This window comes from Octopus sinensis, linkage group LG9 (genome assembly GCF_006345805.1).
Source record: "Octopus sinensis linkage group LG9, ASM634580v1, whole genome shotgun sequence".
Lineage (NCBI taxonomy): Eukaryota > Metazoa > Mollusca > Cephalopoda > Octopoda > Octopodidae > Octopus > Octopus sinensis.
In genome coordinates, this window is record NC_043005.1 from 41637529 (window position 1) to 41654287 (window position 16759).

Below are 16759 nucleotides of genomic sequence, written 5' to 3' on the forward strand. Positions count from 1 at the left end.
CTAAATGTCCCTAGCATTTTAAGCTTACTACACATACAGGACACTGAAAAATATAAGAAGTACTGGAAGAGCAACAGTAGGGGCAATAAATATTTTCGAGATATGCTGTGTGTTGACTGACTACACGGACTGTTTTGACAATGTATGGCTTGTGCAAAACTTCTCAGCGGAGATTATGCAAAGAAACCCCCCAAAACAACAACAACAGCAAAAAAAAAGACAGCAAAAATAAAAACTTAATGTGTGAAAGAAAGTGTTGTTTGTTTTAGAAGACTCTCATACTATAGAGTGTCATTTCTCATGTTTGCAAGTAAATTCTCCAGCAGAGTTGAACGTGCTTTTCCTACATTAATGAATATCAACCTTATTCTTTTCCTTGGCATTTGTCGCCTTCTCTTTCCTAACAAACATAAATCATTGACCTGAGAATATGTAGACGGTTTATAATATAGACACATTACTCTCTGGAATTGACTAGAACGTATTAGCTTTATTTTTATTACAACGTTTGTTTCACACAGATGATTGGAATGATGGCCATGCATATATTCTGAATCGACTATATTAACTCTCTCTATACTTTCTCAGAAACAGTCATACTTTCTCAAAAACAGAGGCGATGAGGGGAAAGGAGCATTAGCCCGCCAGGCAAAATGCTTAGCGGCATGTCCTCCGTCTTAACGTTCTGAGCTCAAATATCACTGATATCGACTTTCCCTTTCATCGTTTGGGAGTCAATAAGATAAGTACCAGGCGAGTAATGGGGTCGATGTAAATGACTAAACCCCATCCCCGAACTTACTGGCCTTGTGCAAAAATTTGAACCAATATTTTCTTAGAAAGAATAATAGGGAAAGTAAGCTAAAAAGAAGTGTCTTAATCTTATGTATGTTGCGCGTAACGTAAACTGACCACAGATGAAAATATAACGGATCCGTGCATTCTTTCGCCGAGAACATCCTTCTACCCTATAAACATTACTAAGGGATACTAGTAGCCTGTGCCTCAAATTTTAAGAATTCTATGACTAACAAAAATTTCTAAAACTTTTATTTGTTTTTGTTGTAACTTATCTCTGGGGATTACACGTCATTAACACGATGAAATTAAGAATTCTTCCGCGTGTTTGAGACTAAGAATTCTTCTGCTTAATTGTACTCTCGAAAATGTGCTGTACAAATAAGTTTATTTCGTGTACAAGTATGATTATGTAGAGTGCAACCGAATGCACTAATATCTTCTGTGTATATAATTATATAATTATAGTCTGATACTAATTTATACGACAGCTGATTTCTCAAGAAAACTACTTGGTGTTGACTAATATTAGAATGTTCTGGAGATCATAGTAGTCGTGTAATATGATATGACATTTGCATCAGATTTTTGTCAGCTTTTTTTTTTTGTTGAAGCAATAACTGTAAAACAATATTTTACAGTTGCTACCATAATATTTTTTCTGGAGATTGAAGTTTGAAGGCTGGAAACAAGTAAAGGGAAGAATGTTATTAATGAGAGGAAAATAGTTTCAAATTATGATACAAAACCAGAAATTTTATGAGAGGGTGGAGTTAATTGATTACATCGACCCAAAGTACTTAACTTGTACTTATTTTATCTGTTCGTAATGGATGGAAGGCAAAGTTAAACTCGAGCGGTATTTGAAATAAAAACGTAAAGATAAAGATCCGGAAGAAATGCCGCTAAGCATTCTGTCCGATGTATTAACAATTCTGCCAGCTCACTGCCTTATTGTCTTGGCAAAGAGTACCATTACATATTACCACTTTGGTTCAACAACAGAGGTTCTATATGGCCCTTCGATTTGCTGGAAATAAAAGCAAAATCTCCGTCTAATCATATCTCACTTTTTAAAAGAAATAGTTCTGGATCCATTAATTTAATAAAAGAAATAATATTCATCGCTGGAACAGTTCAGATTGTAGGTCTGATGGGTCATTGCTGACAACGGACTTAATAACAAATAGCGTAGACATTCGTTTATAGGATTCAGTGGATGACAACATACGTTATACAGTGATAGGAAGCCAGACACGCACAAGAAAAATATCTTCAGTAGAGTGAAAACTGCGATGCACAGTAGTTTATTACAAGTAAAAGCTTCTTGGTGGAAGGAAGAGAGATATTATAAAGCAATTTATAGTGTAGCATATACAGTTTTTAGAATTGTAATTACCAAGATTTTGGAGTTAAACAACATTGTTCCCTTCTAATTATAAAACTACCAGCTAAGTTAGGGGATATTATGATACCACTGTTGGCTAGAGAATAATATAGTTGACGCTAAAAATATGTAAAAGAGGTAGTAAAGTTAACTAATTGAGTACAAGAAAATTAACACAAAATATAATAAAATAAATGCGCCCTTTTAAAGCCTAGCCAGGCTCATGGGCCCGTCTTCCCGGTTTCTATGGCGTACATGTTCCACAGCTGGACGGGACGCCAGTCCATCACAGTGTTACTCATTTTTGCCAGCTGAGTGGGCTAGAGCAACGTGAAATGAAGTGTTTTGCTCAAGAAAATAACGCGTCACCCGATCCAAGAATCGAACCTACAATCTTACGATCATGGTGCTGACATCCTAACCACTAAGCCACGCGCCTCCACAACACAAAACATATTCAGAATATATTGTATATACACATGAAAGGGTTTCTAGTGAAAGCACAAGGCCACTAATTTTGAGAGAAGGGGTATAGTCAGTACCCTTGATCTCAATATTTGACTGATACTTTATTTTATCGATCCCGAAAAGATGAAAGACGAAATTGACTACACCAGGATTTGAACACAGAACGTAAAATTTCTGGAACAAGTGCCGCTAAGTAATTTTTTGAACGCTAAAACGATTCCGAAAGTTCATCGCCTTATTGTATAATAAAATATGCAATAAAATTGATATAAACAGAATATAAAATCATGGAGTGAATGGTGATTTGTACGATTGGTAGTAATGGTAAATATATAGCTTTAAATATATGAATATATGAAAAATGTATCTATATTACAAGTGTTTTTTTATCGATTGCTAATAGAAATTTATTAGAAGTATAGAGTTCTGAAAGTTCCTTGTGTAAGTATATAGTTACAGCGAGTTGCTTATATCAAATGCTTGTATAAATTCAGTGATATAAATGTTGAAAATATAATTATAGGTAATTTTTGTCAGCAAGCGCGTGATATTTGAATAAAAATACACTAAAACACGCTAATGGATATATATGATAGATTAATTACAAAACATTTCCTTCAACTTAGGAAAATACTAGATTACAAAAATAGCAGTGCAACGAAACCAGTGTATGATTGGTTAAATGTAAAAATATATAATCGTATAAAAATGTTATGCTTTAAATATATGGGAATTTCGCTTTATCTAAATCATTTTTGAAGAAAAAATTTATAATATTGAATTTCCTTTATTTCTATTTTAAAACCGTCGTTAAATTTGAATAAGAAAATAACGTAAACGAGAAAATAACCTTAAATTATTAAGTTAGATATTCATTGTTAAAACATGAACTAACATCACATATCTCTCTTTACCTATTTAAAATAATCAAATAGCGATGAAAAAACAATCAATATGTGATCGTTGATAAGAAATTTTGCATGGAATAAAAGTTTAGATTCCATCTCGCAGATATTCTCATTAGTTAAAAACCGCTAATTTCTTTAGATTTTAGGAAAATGTAAGCTTACTCTAAATAAATAATACGCTAACGTTTTTCTCAATTATACGGCTATCTCTTTTGATTATTGAGAACGAGATACATTATGTATTTAGTTTTAAAGGGAAATTTGAATACCCATCTTAGTCGTCGACTACTACTACTACTACTGCTGCTGCTGCTGCTGCTGTTGCTGCTAGCTTTTATTTTCTTTCCTTCTTCTTCTTCTTCTTCTTCTTCTTCTTCTTCTTCTTCTTCTTCTTCTTCTTCTTCTTCTTCAGCTGCTGCTGCTGCTACTAACACTGTTAATACTATTATTCACAATGACCTTATTTGAAAGTAAATTTCAAATATACCTCAATTAAATTCCTATTGCAAAGAACTGAAGTCATCGAGATGAATCCGCTATACCCGTGAGTAGAATTTACCTCACAGATATTGAAAACACCACTGAAATATCCCATATACGTCTTCAAGCTTCCGGTTCAGTGAACATAATTGTAAGTGTTCTCTAACCATCACAAAATTAGGCACTGTTTGTTTTTTTTAATACCCCAAAGGGCTAAGCATAGAGTAGAAAAACAAGGACAGACAACGGGATTACATCGACCCCAGTGCGTAACTGGTACTTAATTTATCGATCCCGAAAGGATGACAGTCAAAGTCGACCTCGGCAGAATTTGAACTCACAACGTGACGGCAGACGAAATACCTATTTCTTTACTACCCACAAGGGGCTAAACACAGAGGAGACAAACAAGGACAGACAGACGGATTAAGTCGATTACATCGACCCCAGTGCGTAAGTGGTACTTAATTTATCGACCCCGAAGGGATGAAAGGCAAAGTCGACCTCGGCGGAATTTGAACTCAGAAGGTAGCGGCAGACGAAATACCGCTAAGCATTTCGCCCGGCGTGCTAATGTTTCTGCCAGTTCGCAGCCTTATATTAGGCACAGGTTGTTGCCAGCAGTTGGAAACGGTAACAGAATACATTCGTATGTTTCATATAATTATCAGCAAATTAAAATACACGTTACTTCTCACCTCCACCTATCTTCATTCTATAACGGATTCTTTAAAATGTAAATGTTGTCTATAGTTCATAGTTTACTTGCGCTTTATTACAGCACAATCCGCATAACAATTTAAGCGAATAACACACGATTTCATTTCTTTGTATTCATAATTGTTTAAGCAATATATAAATGATCTAAGAATATCATGCAATTCCTTATAATGGGGGTTTCTACAAGCGAGCAACATTTAATCCTCACAAGATGTAATGAAAAAAAAATTCTGTTTTGGAAACATCTGTAAAAATATAGCTGACAAAAAGAATATTAACACAACATGTGACTTTAAAAGAGCCAAAATACATGCCAGATGTAGTAAAACTCTAACGTTCAAATTCTGGAGGTGAGGCCTACGTAAATTAAAGTTGCCCAATCTATATACAGAAACCAACACTACTTCATATCTTTGATAATACTCTTGAAAAAGTCTGGAAACGTCGATAAGAAGAAATTTAGAAACATTATCGCTCCAAACAGACTATAAGAATATTATACCGAAATACGAATATATAATTAAATATGCAGAGAAACACATGCATATACACAATATAAATTTTAGTTATGTATTATGTGTTTATACTTATGTATGTATGCATATAGTTGAGTTTGTACTAATGTTTGTTGCGGTATGGCATATATGTATATTAATAGGTGTATAAATATATGATGCAGGTGATCTGGCGACCTGAGGAGTTAGCCTTCTATGGATAAATTTGACTTGTGATTGTCCAATTGTACTGTGCAACGTGTAGCATGCATATTAGTGTGGATATATAAAATATTTTTTTGTATACTGAGATTATTATTACATAATGAAAGCTGCGAAACAACTGTAATCATTCGGATATGAAGTGGTTTACTAAATATATTCGCCTCTCATATCTCTTGACACCATGGTTTCTATCTTTCTTGTGCATACATACATACATACATACATACATACATGTATATGTGTGTGTATGTACGTGCATATGTATATGCATATATATTCATACATATATGCATCTATGCATACATACATACAAACATACATGTATGTATATATGTATAGGTATACATATATATTCATACACATATGCACGCATGCATATATACATACAAACATGCATATATATATATACATATATATATATATATATATATATATATATATATATATATATATATATATATATATGCGGTCACCTGGTGCTTCCCCCTGATAAGTTCTAAAACAATGAAATAACGTAATATATAAATAATTATCCCAAATTCTAACTACCTCCTTTTTCTTGATATATGAAACATGTACACCATTTCAAACAATCTATGCATAAAAGAATATATATATATATTTATGTCTTTTTAAATAAAATGTATAATTATTCTATAATATATATATGCATACTTTCACATATATACATTTAATCAATTTCTGACCAATCTATTAATTACTATCGCAGTATTAACGTATTCGATTTTATGAGCATTAACATTTTAATTCTAAATAATTATGCTGTATCAGAAATAGAATATCATTAAAATCTTAGATTATTTTGCATCTACCTTAACATGGTTATATTTTGGTCTTATTACACTTCTTCAGAAAAACAAAGGCGTCTATATATTTGCTAATATAGTGACGAAAATGCCAGTGAGTATATGTACAATATTGAAGTCGCAGTATCTTCGGAATTAGCACAATTTGGAGTATAAATTTGTTAGCTAAATCACTCACTATTGCTAGTCATATGAAAAATATAACCAAGTTAATGTCTACATTTTATTGTAAAGAATTTAAAGAAGATTCTTAGAAATAATTATTCGACAAAGAATAGATGTTATCAGTTATTAACCAATATTTTAATCACTGTATCATGTATAGAAGAAAGAATCAACCTTAAACAGAATAAGACAGCTCCGGTTGTATTTGATGTTTCTATATCTTATAAACTTTTATTGTATTTTCCTAAGTAATGAAGGGAAAGTCTTCAAGTGAAAATTTACATAATTTAGACAGTAAATTACTGAGATATATAACTGTAGAAATTATATACATACCACATATATATGTATGCCTGTACTATATTGAAAATCTGAATGGGCTCAAGTTTCATAATTTGTATTACTGATTTTCTGTATATTTCTAGAGAAAAAAACAAAATAGGTGTGTTGACTTAAAATGTTTAAAATCACATCGTAATATCAGAGAATTAGGAATGAACATTAAACGTTGCATTTCCAGTTTCTCTGAAATCAATAAACTTGTTGAATAGACGGACAATTGTGATTTGGGTAAGTACTGTTTATGTAAGGAGAAATGTAATTGATTAATACTTTTAATACTCTGTGCAGCGAGCATTTTGTTCCAATTAATTTATGGATACTTAAATTTTAAAAAAAATTTTACTTACATTTATTTCAGGAGAAATGTGGTTCTCTTTCACAACTACAGAACGTGATACCTTAAAACACCCTTTGAACAAATTTAGATAAAACACAAAAAAAAAAAATATATATATATATACCCCCATCAGAAACGGTATTTGGAGAAAATGTCAAACCGCAAAAAGTACGGTTCAGTGTCCCGATCAGAATACGATGACACCATTTTGAGAAATAATGTACGCGCCGACAATCGACTTAGCCGCGAATTGAAGGATGTCGAACGTGCTCAGAAAGTAACATTTCGAGATATCACATTTGAGACAAAGCGTCTTCGTAACAAAATTCAAAGTGGAAATGCTCCTGTAACAAAAAACGACCATTTACAAAAGAAGTTATTGGAAATATCGCGAGAACAGACAATGTCTGCTCAGGCGCGGACAAATTTACTTCATATTGATACTAACATGGCTGAATACAATGAAATGGTCGAATCTTCAATGCCTGAAGCACTTTCACAGGGCTCCATTAACAATCCGAAAGAAAGTAAGTTTTGAAATATAAATATATTTAATTAAGCAACATATATTATGTAACTAAATTAACTAGGGTTTGCAATGGATTGGTAAGCATATCATGTTGTTCACAGAGAAAAACTGGGTGCGTGCATCATTCTGTATCGTCAAACGTTACTAAATATTGTTAAATCGGTTTATGGGTGTAAACATAAATAATTGCTCATCTGTATATCCCAGTAATTTATAAAGCCAATTAATGATTTACAAATAGATTTTTAAAATATCCTGGTAAGCAAATGTTTGAATAAGGAAATATCACGTTATAAAATGCTTTGTTGTTAAACAGCCCAAAGGCATAATAAAATGATTTACTAAATGAATAGTCAAATTTGCTAATACAAGAAAATAAACCCCATTGGATATTGGTATGATGCAGCATTTATTCCAAGTTGGCAAAATCATGTCAGAGGATTTCGCAGCTGTTGTTTTATTCAAGACAAAAGATCCTATTGGAGCGAACTACAAGAGATATTTGTCTTTCGCTTCACCAAGTGGCAAATTTTATGAGCCGTTCTAACATTGTTTCGCATTGTGTCTCATGCACTTTAATTCTCTTTTTAGCTTGACACGATGTCCCTCTCTCTCTCGTTTCCTTCTCTGTCAAATTCTCTCTCTCTCTCTCTATATATATATATTTGTAAGAGAGAGAGAGAGAGAGAGAGAGAGAGAGAGAGAGAGGAGAGAGAGAGAGAGAGGAAGATAGAAAGAGAGCGAGAGAGAGAGTGGGAGAGAGAAGGAAAAGAGCGAGAGATGTATAGCTAAATATATATGTGCGTGAAAAATTAAACAATACTCCAGTCGTTTAAATAATACCTAGAGATTTATTATAAATCTTTGAAACCAACACGCAGTGCATACCACTTCAAGAGAATAAAAGACATTGAAAGAACATTCCCTGTCTGTAATATGTCAGCATCTCTGTAATACTTACAACTAGTATAAGCTTTGTATAAATGAAAGGTAATATTATATAGAATATCTCAAGTTTTTGGCAGAAACTTACATGCATCGATGTTGCTTTTTTTATGTAATACAAATATCTTCAAATCATTAGATGGTTGGATATCTGAAATATAATTTTATGGACATTCAAATAACATAATGCAGTCCAAATATCTGTTTCATGCCTCAAAAATATAAATAGTAATAGAGAACTGAAATAATATAGCAAACAGGAACTAATGTAGCAAACATGAAATCGGGAAACACTGCATTCTATATTTTAGGTTCATAAAAATCAGATAAACACACACACACACAACACACACACACACACACCACACACACACACACACACACACACAACACACACACACACACATTCACACACGCACACACACAGTATCACTTATCTTTTATTATCGTTTCAATCATTAGACTGCAGCCTAGTGACTCCAATTACCCTTTGAAAAGAAATCTTGCATCGTTTCAAATCATATTACTGGCTTTTTACTTATTCTCTCTACTCGCATATTCCCCACAAAAACATACAAATTCAAATGCTTTCTTGTACAACCTCCTCTACACTTTTATATTTAATTAGATGTTTTATTTCAGGTGGAGCTTCATTCAGGTCTGGTATTATACGTAAATCATTCATGTAGATCTAGAAATAAGGTTTGGTGTTAGATTAATTCTGTTTGACTGTCTCCTCATGTTTCCAGAATTCTGTTTGGAAGCTTCTCAAGATGTTCTTGAACCTTTTGTTTTTTTCGACTACTCTATATAACGATAAACATTCTACTTTTGAAAGAAATGAAAGAAAAATTTAATGAACGAGTAGTCAATACATTATGGTGATGCAGAATGTATTTAATGATGAAATGTTTCCTTAAATATTTATCATTACATTAAAAAGAAAAACATGCAACAATAAAACGTTTATGGCGGATATTTGCGACATCTCTATTTCTAAAATAACCTTTATACAAATGTTACTTATCAGTAGAAAGTTTATTGTTTTGTCACAAAATCGTATTTTTAAATGAATGTAATGATTAATAACCCTACAAAAGATCATATTGTGACAGTAATTAAAGAAAGTTAGACAAGGACAAGAGATCTTTTGAAAGAAAATAATTATTTACTTCAGCAAAGCTTAAACATACGTTTTAGAACATTTTAGAGCATCGTTTCATAGTATCGTTTTTGGGGTACCTACAGCCTTTAAAGTTGTGGAATATTTCCAAATGTTAAGAATTAAACAAATTTATGGACTCAATATCAAACTAAATACTATTGAAAGACAGCAAGAACAACAACAGAAAAATCTAGTGTTAGAATTAGAGATCCAAATGAGTGTCATCTGATAATCTAAATACCACAGTGCTAAAGCAGCCCGGCAGCGTCCACAGTCAGAGTTCCAGAGTATTAGTTAATCAGTAATGTCTTCATAGCAAACAACTTCCCAGCTTATACCTGTACACGGACAGCAGTAAATCACAACAGCCCTTATTGCATAAAATGGTACGACAGAAAAGCAGTTTGCTTGTAGAATTTAAGTAAAGTGAAGTTATATTGGTTTAAATTTTGGAACAAGGCTAGCAAGTTCGGGCCTGGAGTAAGTCAATTATATCGACCCCAATGTTCAAATGGTACTTATTTTATCAACCCCAGAAGGATGAAAGACTAAGTCGACCTCGGCGGAATTTGAATTCAGATCATACAGACAAAATGTGTCTAAGCATTTTGTCCGGCGCGCTAACGTTTCTGGCAGCTCACGTCCCTAAGTGAAGTTAATATTATGAAGGAAATAAGGCAGCAAAATTATTACGCCAGGTAAAATGCTTAGCTGCATTTCGTCCATCTGTACGTTCAGAGTTCAAATCCTGCCGAGGTCAACTTTGCTTTTCATCCTTTCGGAGTCGATATAATAAGTACTACTTGAGTGCTGAGGTCGATGTAATCGACATATCCCCTCCCTTGAACTTGCTGGCCTTGTGCCAAAAGTTGTAACCAATATTATGAAGAAAACATTTGTGACATTACTAAAAATGTATAATGTAAAATTATATATTTTCTTGGTATTTATCGTTGTGATATAACTACAAGCTATAATATTTAATTCTTTCGAACAAGTTTCGATTATCTTATACTTTAATTCATACATCTCACACATTTTAAAACCTGAACATTGGGTTACTTTATTCTTGAAATGAGTAGTTTAAGTTAATAAATGTGAAGGAATTAGCAGTAGAAACTCTCAAAAGAACATATTTTACCAGAATAGAAAATATAATCTTGATAAGATACACTTTCATTATGCTAAAGTAACTTTTCAAAATAATCTCATTATAAGTTGTAAAGAAAATCAGTTTCGTATGTTGAATGCGTGTATAAATTAATTTTTCGCTTCACACTTCTTTTAAAGATACTCTTCAATCCAATGAAAAAAGTAAGAAAATAGGAATAGCTGTTGAAAATTCAGATAAATCTGACTATAACAAAGAAGCAGAAAATGATGGCAATGAAACTACACAAGCACCTAGTCAGGCGAAGAATGAGAAACGAAACATATGGGATTCACTAAGTATCCCGAAACATTCAAACAACGTTAAAGCAGTCCGGCAGCGTTTACAGTCAGAGTTCCAAAGTGTTGGTTCACCAGTAATGTCTTCACGGCAAACGACTGCCCAGCTTCCACCTGTACATGGACAGAGTATTAAACGTAATGCTAACCAAACCGTAAAACTTTGACGACCGATATTGAAGAAGTAAGTTTTATTGATTGTAGAACATGTTGGTTTAGAAGAATAAAACTGAACATCACCATTCTTTTGCAGTCATGGGCTCAGGAGCATTTTTATGCAGGCTGAAAAACAGACACAATGATGCATGTTGGAAAAAAGATTTAGGGATCCATGCATGCACACACATATACGTAACTAGATGTACACAATGAAACACATCCATCCATTCCTAACCCACCGAAGTAGAGAGAAAGTCACGCATATATTACAGAAATATAAAATAAAAGTAATTGATTAAAAAATCTGACGACTTATCATATTCTCTTGTATGAATCAAACTTCGTTATTTGGATGTATTGATAAAGGAATTCACAATTAAAAAAAAACAATTTTATTTTCTGTTACACACTTCACTGTATGATGTATATAGGAATTTATTAGCAGATTTTGAGAATATATCATAAGTATCAGAGATTATCTGATTTGTTACGAAATTAGGAATTTAAAACAATAAACCAATGTATCAGATATCCAGGAGGTTCAAGCTTATCTAAGCTATTCATTATATATTGGTCAATATCAAACTGACAGAAATAATTGTAAATATTGGACTGTTAAGGAAGAGCTAAACTTCCAGCTGAAAAGAGTGAAAGCTGAAATATGGAGCACAAGGTATGGATTTTATCGTCTACCAGAATATTATTGGTCCGCTCATGTTCGCTTTTCATTTTCATATTTGGAAATTTAAGCTGGCAAAATGTTTAGCGGCATTTCATGTCTTTTTGTTCTGAGTTCAATTTCCACCGAGGTCGATTCCACTGAGGTCGATTCCACCGTTCATCCTTTCGATGTGGATAAAATAATAGTCGAGTACTGGGGTAGTTGTGATCGACTTATATCTACCACGAATTTTCTGGCCATGTGCCAAAAATTCGAAACCAATATTGAATCACTAGAACAGCAATAAAATCATAGAACAAAAGACCTCCTAATTCAAGTACTTTTAATACTTAGCTCATTTCTTCCCAATCTGAGTTATGATTTCACAAGGCTAACCATCATGTCTATGACGATTATATAAATATCATTTATCTGATAAATTCAGATCACTCTAGGGTGCGTCTACCAACAGGCATTTGGTGCTTAGGTAAGAAACCATGAAGTCTTCCAAAATCTAATGATAATTATAGAACAATTCCTCCGCTGACATGAATATCGAAAAAACGTATTGCATATTCACACGAAGCAGGTTTGCTGAAAAATTATACATCCTTTAGCTTGAATGTAATTAGCTAGTGTTATCAAACACAAACACGTGTGTGTTTATTAATATAATCTGGATGTTTCCCAAAGTTACTCTCCGGATATCGGCAAACGAATGTTATTATACAGTAGGACTTCTATTAGGGATATACATGTGAAAAGCTGCACATTTCCGTAGAGTGTAAAAAAAAATTTTGAACAGGCTTTATTACAAATCACTCCAATTGTTTCAATGCATCATTTCTAGCTGTTAATTGCTGAATGTTACACAAATCATATGCAATATTGTACTAATATGAGTGGCTGTGTGGTAAATAGCTTGCTTACCAGCCACATGGTTCCGGGTTCAGTCCCACTGCGTTCACCTTGGGTAAGTGTCTTCTACTATAGCCTCAGGCCGACCAAAGCGTTGTGAGTGGATTTGGTAGACGGAAACTGAAAGAAGCCCGTCGCATATATGTATATATACGTGTATATATGTATGCGTGTGTATATGTTTGTCTGTCTGTGTCTGTCTCCCCAACATCGCTTGGGAACTGATACTGGTGTGTTTACGTCCCCGTAACTTAGCGGTTCGGCAAAAGAGACCGATGGAATAAGTACTAGGCTTACAAAGAATAAGTCCTGGGGTTGACTTGCTCGACTAAAGTCGTTGCTCCAGCAAGGCCTCAGTCAAATGATTGAAACAATTAAAAAAAAAAAAGAACGATAACTGTATACGCATCTTCGGACGACCAGAGTCAAAGTAGTGCTATCTCAAATTTAGTTTCTCCGCATTTTCGGTTGTATACTCCTACCGAAATACTATTTTTAGTATTCCTCTGATAAAATGGAACAAGGAAATCCGAAGAGTTACAAATGAGGAAAAAGAAATAGCAAAAATAAATCAATGGAAATAAAAGAAGAAAGAAACCGCATTTTCATTCGATCATTAACAACAATAGGCGCAGGAGTGGCTGTGTGGTAAGTAGCTTGCTAACCAACCACGTGGTTCCTGGTTCAGTCCCACTGCGTGGCATCTTGGGCAAGTGTCTTCTGCTATAGCCCCGGGCCGACCAAAGCCTTGTGAGTGGATTTGGTAGACGGAAACTGAAAGAAGCCTGTCGTATATATGTATATATATATATATATGTGTGTGTGGGGGTTTGTGTGTCTGTGTTTGCCCCCCCCTAGCATTGCTTGACAACCGATGCTGGTGTGTTTACGTCCCCGTCACTTAGCGGTTCGGAAAAAGAGACCGATAGAGTAAGTACTGGGCTTACAAAGAATAAGTCCCGGGGTCGATTTGCTCGACTAAAGGCGGTGCTCCAGCATGACCGCAGTCAAATGATTGAAACAAGTAAAAGAGTAAAAGAGTAAAAGAGTAGACTTGTTTCAAATTTTAGGAAAATAAAAAGAACATTTAAAAAATAAGAATGTTATAAAAAGATAACCTTTAAAAATTACCCGTTTTTTGTGCCTGTTACCGCTCCACTTAATGAAAACCAGTGACATACGCTCACTTCCTTAACTCTGCAAGATACCAAAACCTGTCAACTTGCAGAGTAATTTCAGCTCTAGAGTATCACCACCACAGTCTTTATCCTGTTGCTTTTCAAGTCATTAAATTTACTTGTACGTACAAGTATACATTTATTCAACACTAATGTATATATATATGTGCATATACATACATATATTTTCCAAACATACACTCATACTTTACATTTTCATGAATGTGTATTCGGGTCTCGCTCAGAGTTGCTGAAGCATGGAATAAACTGCCTGCGTCAATTGTTGACTGCCATGACACTGCATCCTTTAATGCTCTCATGCTTTCCGAAATCCGTCGAAACTACACCTGATTATATATACACTTTAGATGAGTTGTAGTGCACCTGAGCACTGTACACAATTATTATTATTATTATTATTATTATTATTATTATATTATATTAATATGATATCGCGTATAATATATGTAGCATTCATCAATTAACAACTGATAATGATGCGTTGAAACAATTATAGTGATTTGTAAGTCTGTTCAATCTATCTCGTATTAGAATTTATATATATATATATATATATATATATATGTATGTGTGTGTGTGTGTGTGTATGTGTGTGCGTATGTAAATGTATATATATATATGTATACATATATTCATGTATGTATATATATATGTATAATACATGTATATATATCTATCTATCTACCTATCTATTTATCTATCTATCTCTATATATACATATATAAATATATATATATATATATAACTATAAATAAATAATACGTGTATATACAGATATTTATATAGATATAGTTATATAAATATACATGTATGTATGCATGTATATATATATATATATATATATATATATATACGTATGTGTATATATATGTATATATATAGAGGTGCGCGCGCACACACACAAACACATATACACATGCGCATATACACACTTACTTGTAAGAATATGCAAATATACATTTATTGTAAGCGTGTGTATGAGATTAAAATATTTAGACTTATACGTATAATTGATTCATGTTTATATATCTTTAGTACATATATTGTGGTTATTAAAGAATATATTAGCTAACTTGTGCTCGTTTTATTCCATTAGCATTATAAATAAAATGACTATAAAGATGATTTGATCACAAAATAAAATTCATTAAAATGTTAAAAGGTAATTTAAGTATTAGAGCTATAAATCTATAAATTCAAACTCGTTTTAAATTGTTCATCGTTATTTTCGCGTCTACCACGAACGTTATGTTCGTTAAATTTTTTTTCTAATGTATAAATAGCAGCAAAACTAAAATTAAAATTAAAAAAAAAAACAGTTATACGAATAAAAGATGAAAAAGATAGATATAATATATCCGATAAAACTTAAGGAAAAAGAAAATAATAACTAATACGAATAATGAACAATAAAAATAAATGATAATTTTAAACATCTGGTATTGCAAAGTTCAAACTGAAAGCTGAACATTTTACATCATGCTGGAAAAAAATGAAAACTCTGTCACACACACACACACACACACACACACACACACACACACACATGTGCACACAGACATGCACACACATACATACATGCACACACGTACTCACATAAACACATATATGTATATACATATATATATATGTATATATGCATTCATATACGTATATATATATATATATATCACATTTGCACTCACAGGCATCCGCCCCATCCGCCCTTATATATATATATATATATATATAAATACACATGTATGTATATCACATATGCACTTACAGACATCCACCCACATCCACCCTTATATATATATTATATATATATATATATATATATATATAATATATATATATATTATATATATATATATATATATATATATATACATATACGTATATATATATATATAATAGCATATTGATAGATAGATAAATAGATATAATCAGTAATTGTCGCTTTTCGTCTGTTCTTTTACTGAAAAGGTTTAATGTTGTAACACCAAATAATTATTTAAAATGAAATTTGCTGAACACTTTTGTGAGAAATACCTCACAAAAACTAATTAGGAAATATCTTGCGGAGTAGGTATGTGTCATATTACCAAGTATAGAAGCATGCATATTACACTTTATTGAAGGTAGTCCATTTAATATCTATCTATCTATCTATCTATATATCTATATATATATCTATCTATCTATCTATCTATCTATATATCTATCTATCTATCATCTATCTATCTATCTATCTATCTATCTATCTATATATATATATATAATATATATATATACATATATATATATATTATATATATATATATATATATATATATATATATATATATATGTGTGTGTTTGTGAGTGTGTGTTTACATTTTGTGTCTGTTTGTGGTATTATCGACACGTCAGGTTTTGGTTTTACATACAAACATACATACAAACATTTATATCTCCCAATATATATATATATATTTGTAGTTCCATAAGGGAGTATGTTTCTATTTCATCTTTTGGACACTCAGATTTCTGAAGGTTTACTTCTGTCGTAGATTATAAATAAGTGTAAGTAAAGAGTGCACACTTTGAGAAAAGCTCTTG

The 16759-nt window shown here is 32.4% G+C and overlaps 1 protein-coding gene across 11 annotated transcripts in view; it reads left to right on the forward strand.

Annotated features, from left to right (window-relative positions):
• Positions 1 to 13075, forward strand: part of LOC115215828 — a 61426-nt gene extending 48351 nt beyond the window's left edge. For 9 of the 11 annotated variants that reach the window (XM_036505935.1, XM_036505933.1, XM_029785151.2 and 6 more), the window contains 2 exons: positions 7173 to 7678; positions 11081 to 13075. In XM_036505935.1, the coding sequence (XP_036361828.1) occupies positions 7303 to 7678; positions 11081 to 11406 (702 nt within the window). In that variant the 5' untranslated portion in view covers positions 7173 to 7302 and the 3' untranslated portion in view covers positions 11407 to 13075. Of the gene's footprint in view, positions 1 to 6897; positions 7043 to 7172; positions 7679 to 11080 lie in introns of all 11 variants that reach the window. The other 2 variants (XM_029785150.2, XM_036505932.1) reach the window with 1 other exon arrangement.
• The last annotated feature ends 3684 nt before the right edge of the window (positions 13076 to 16759 follow it).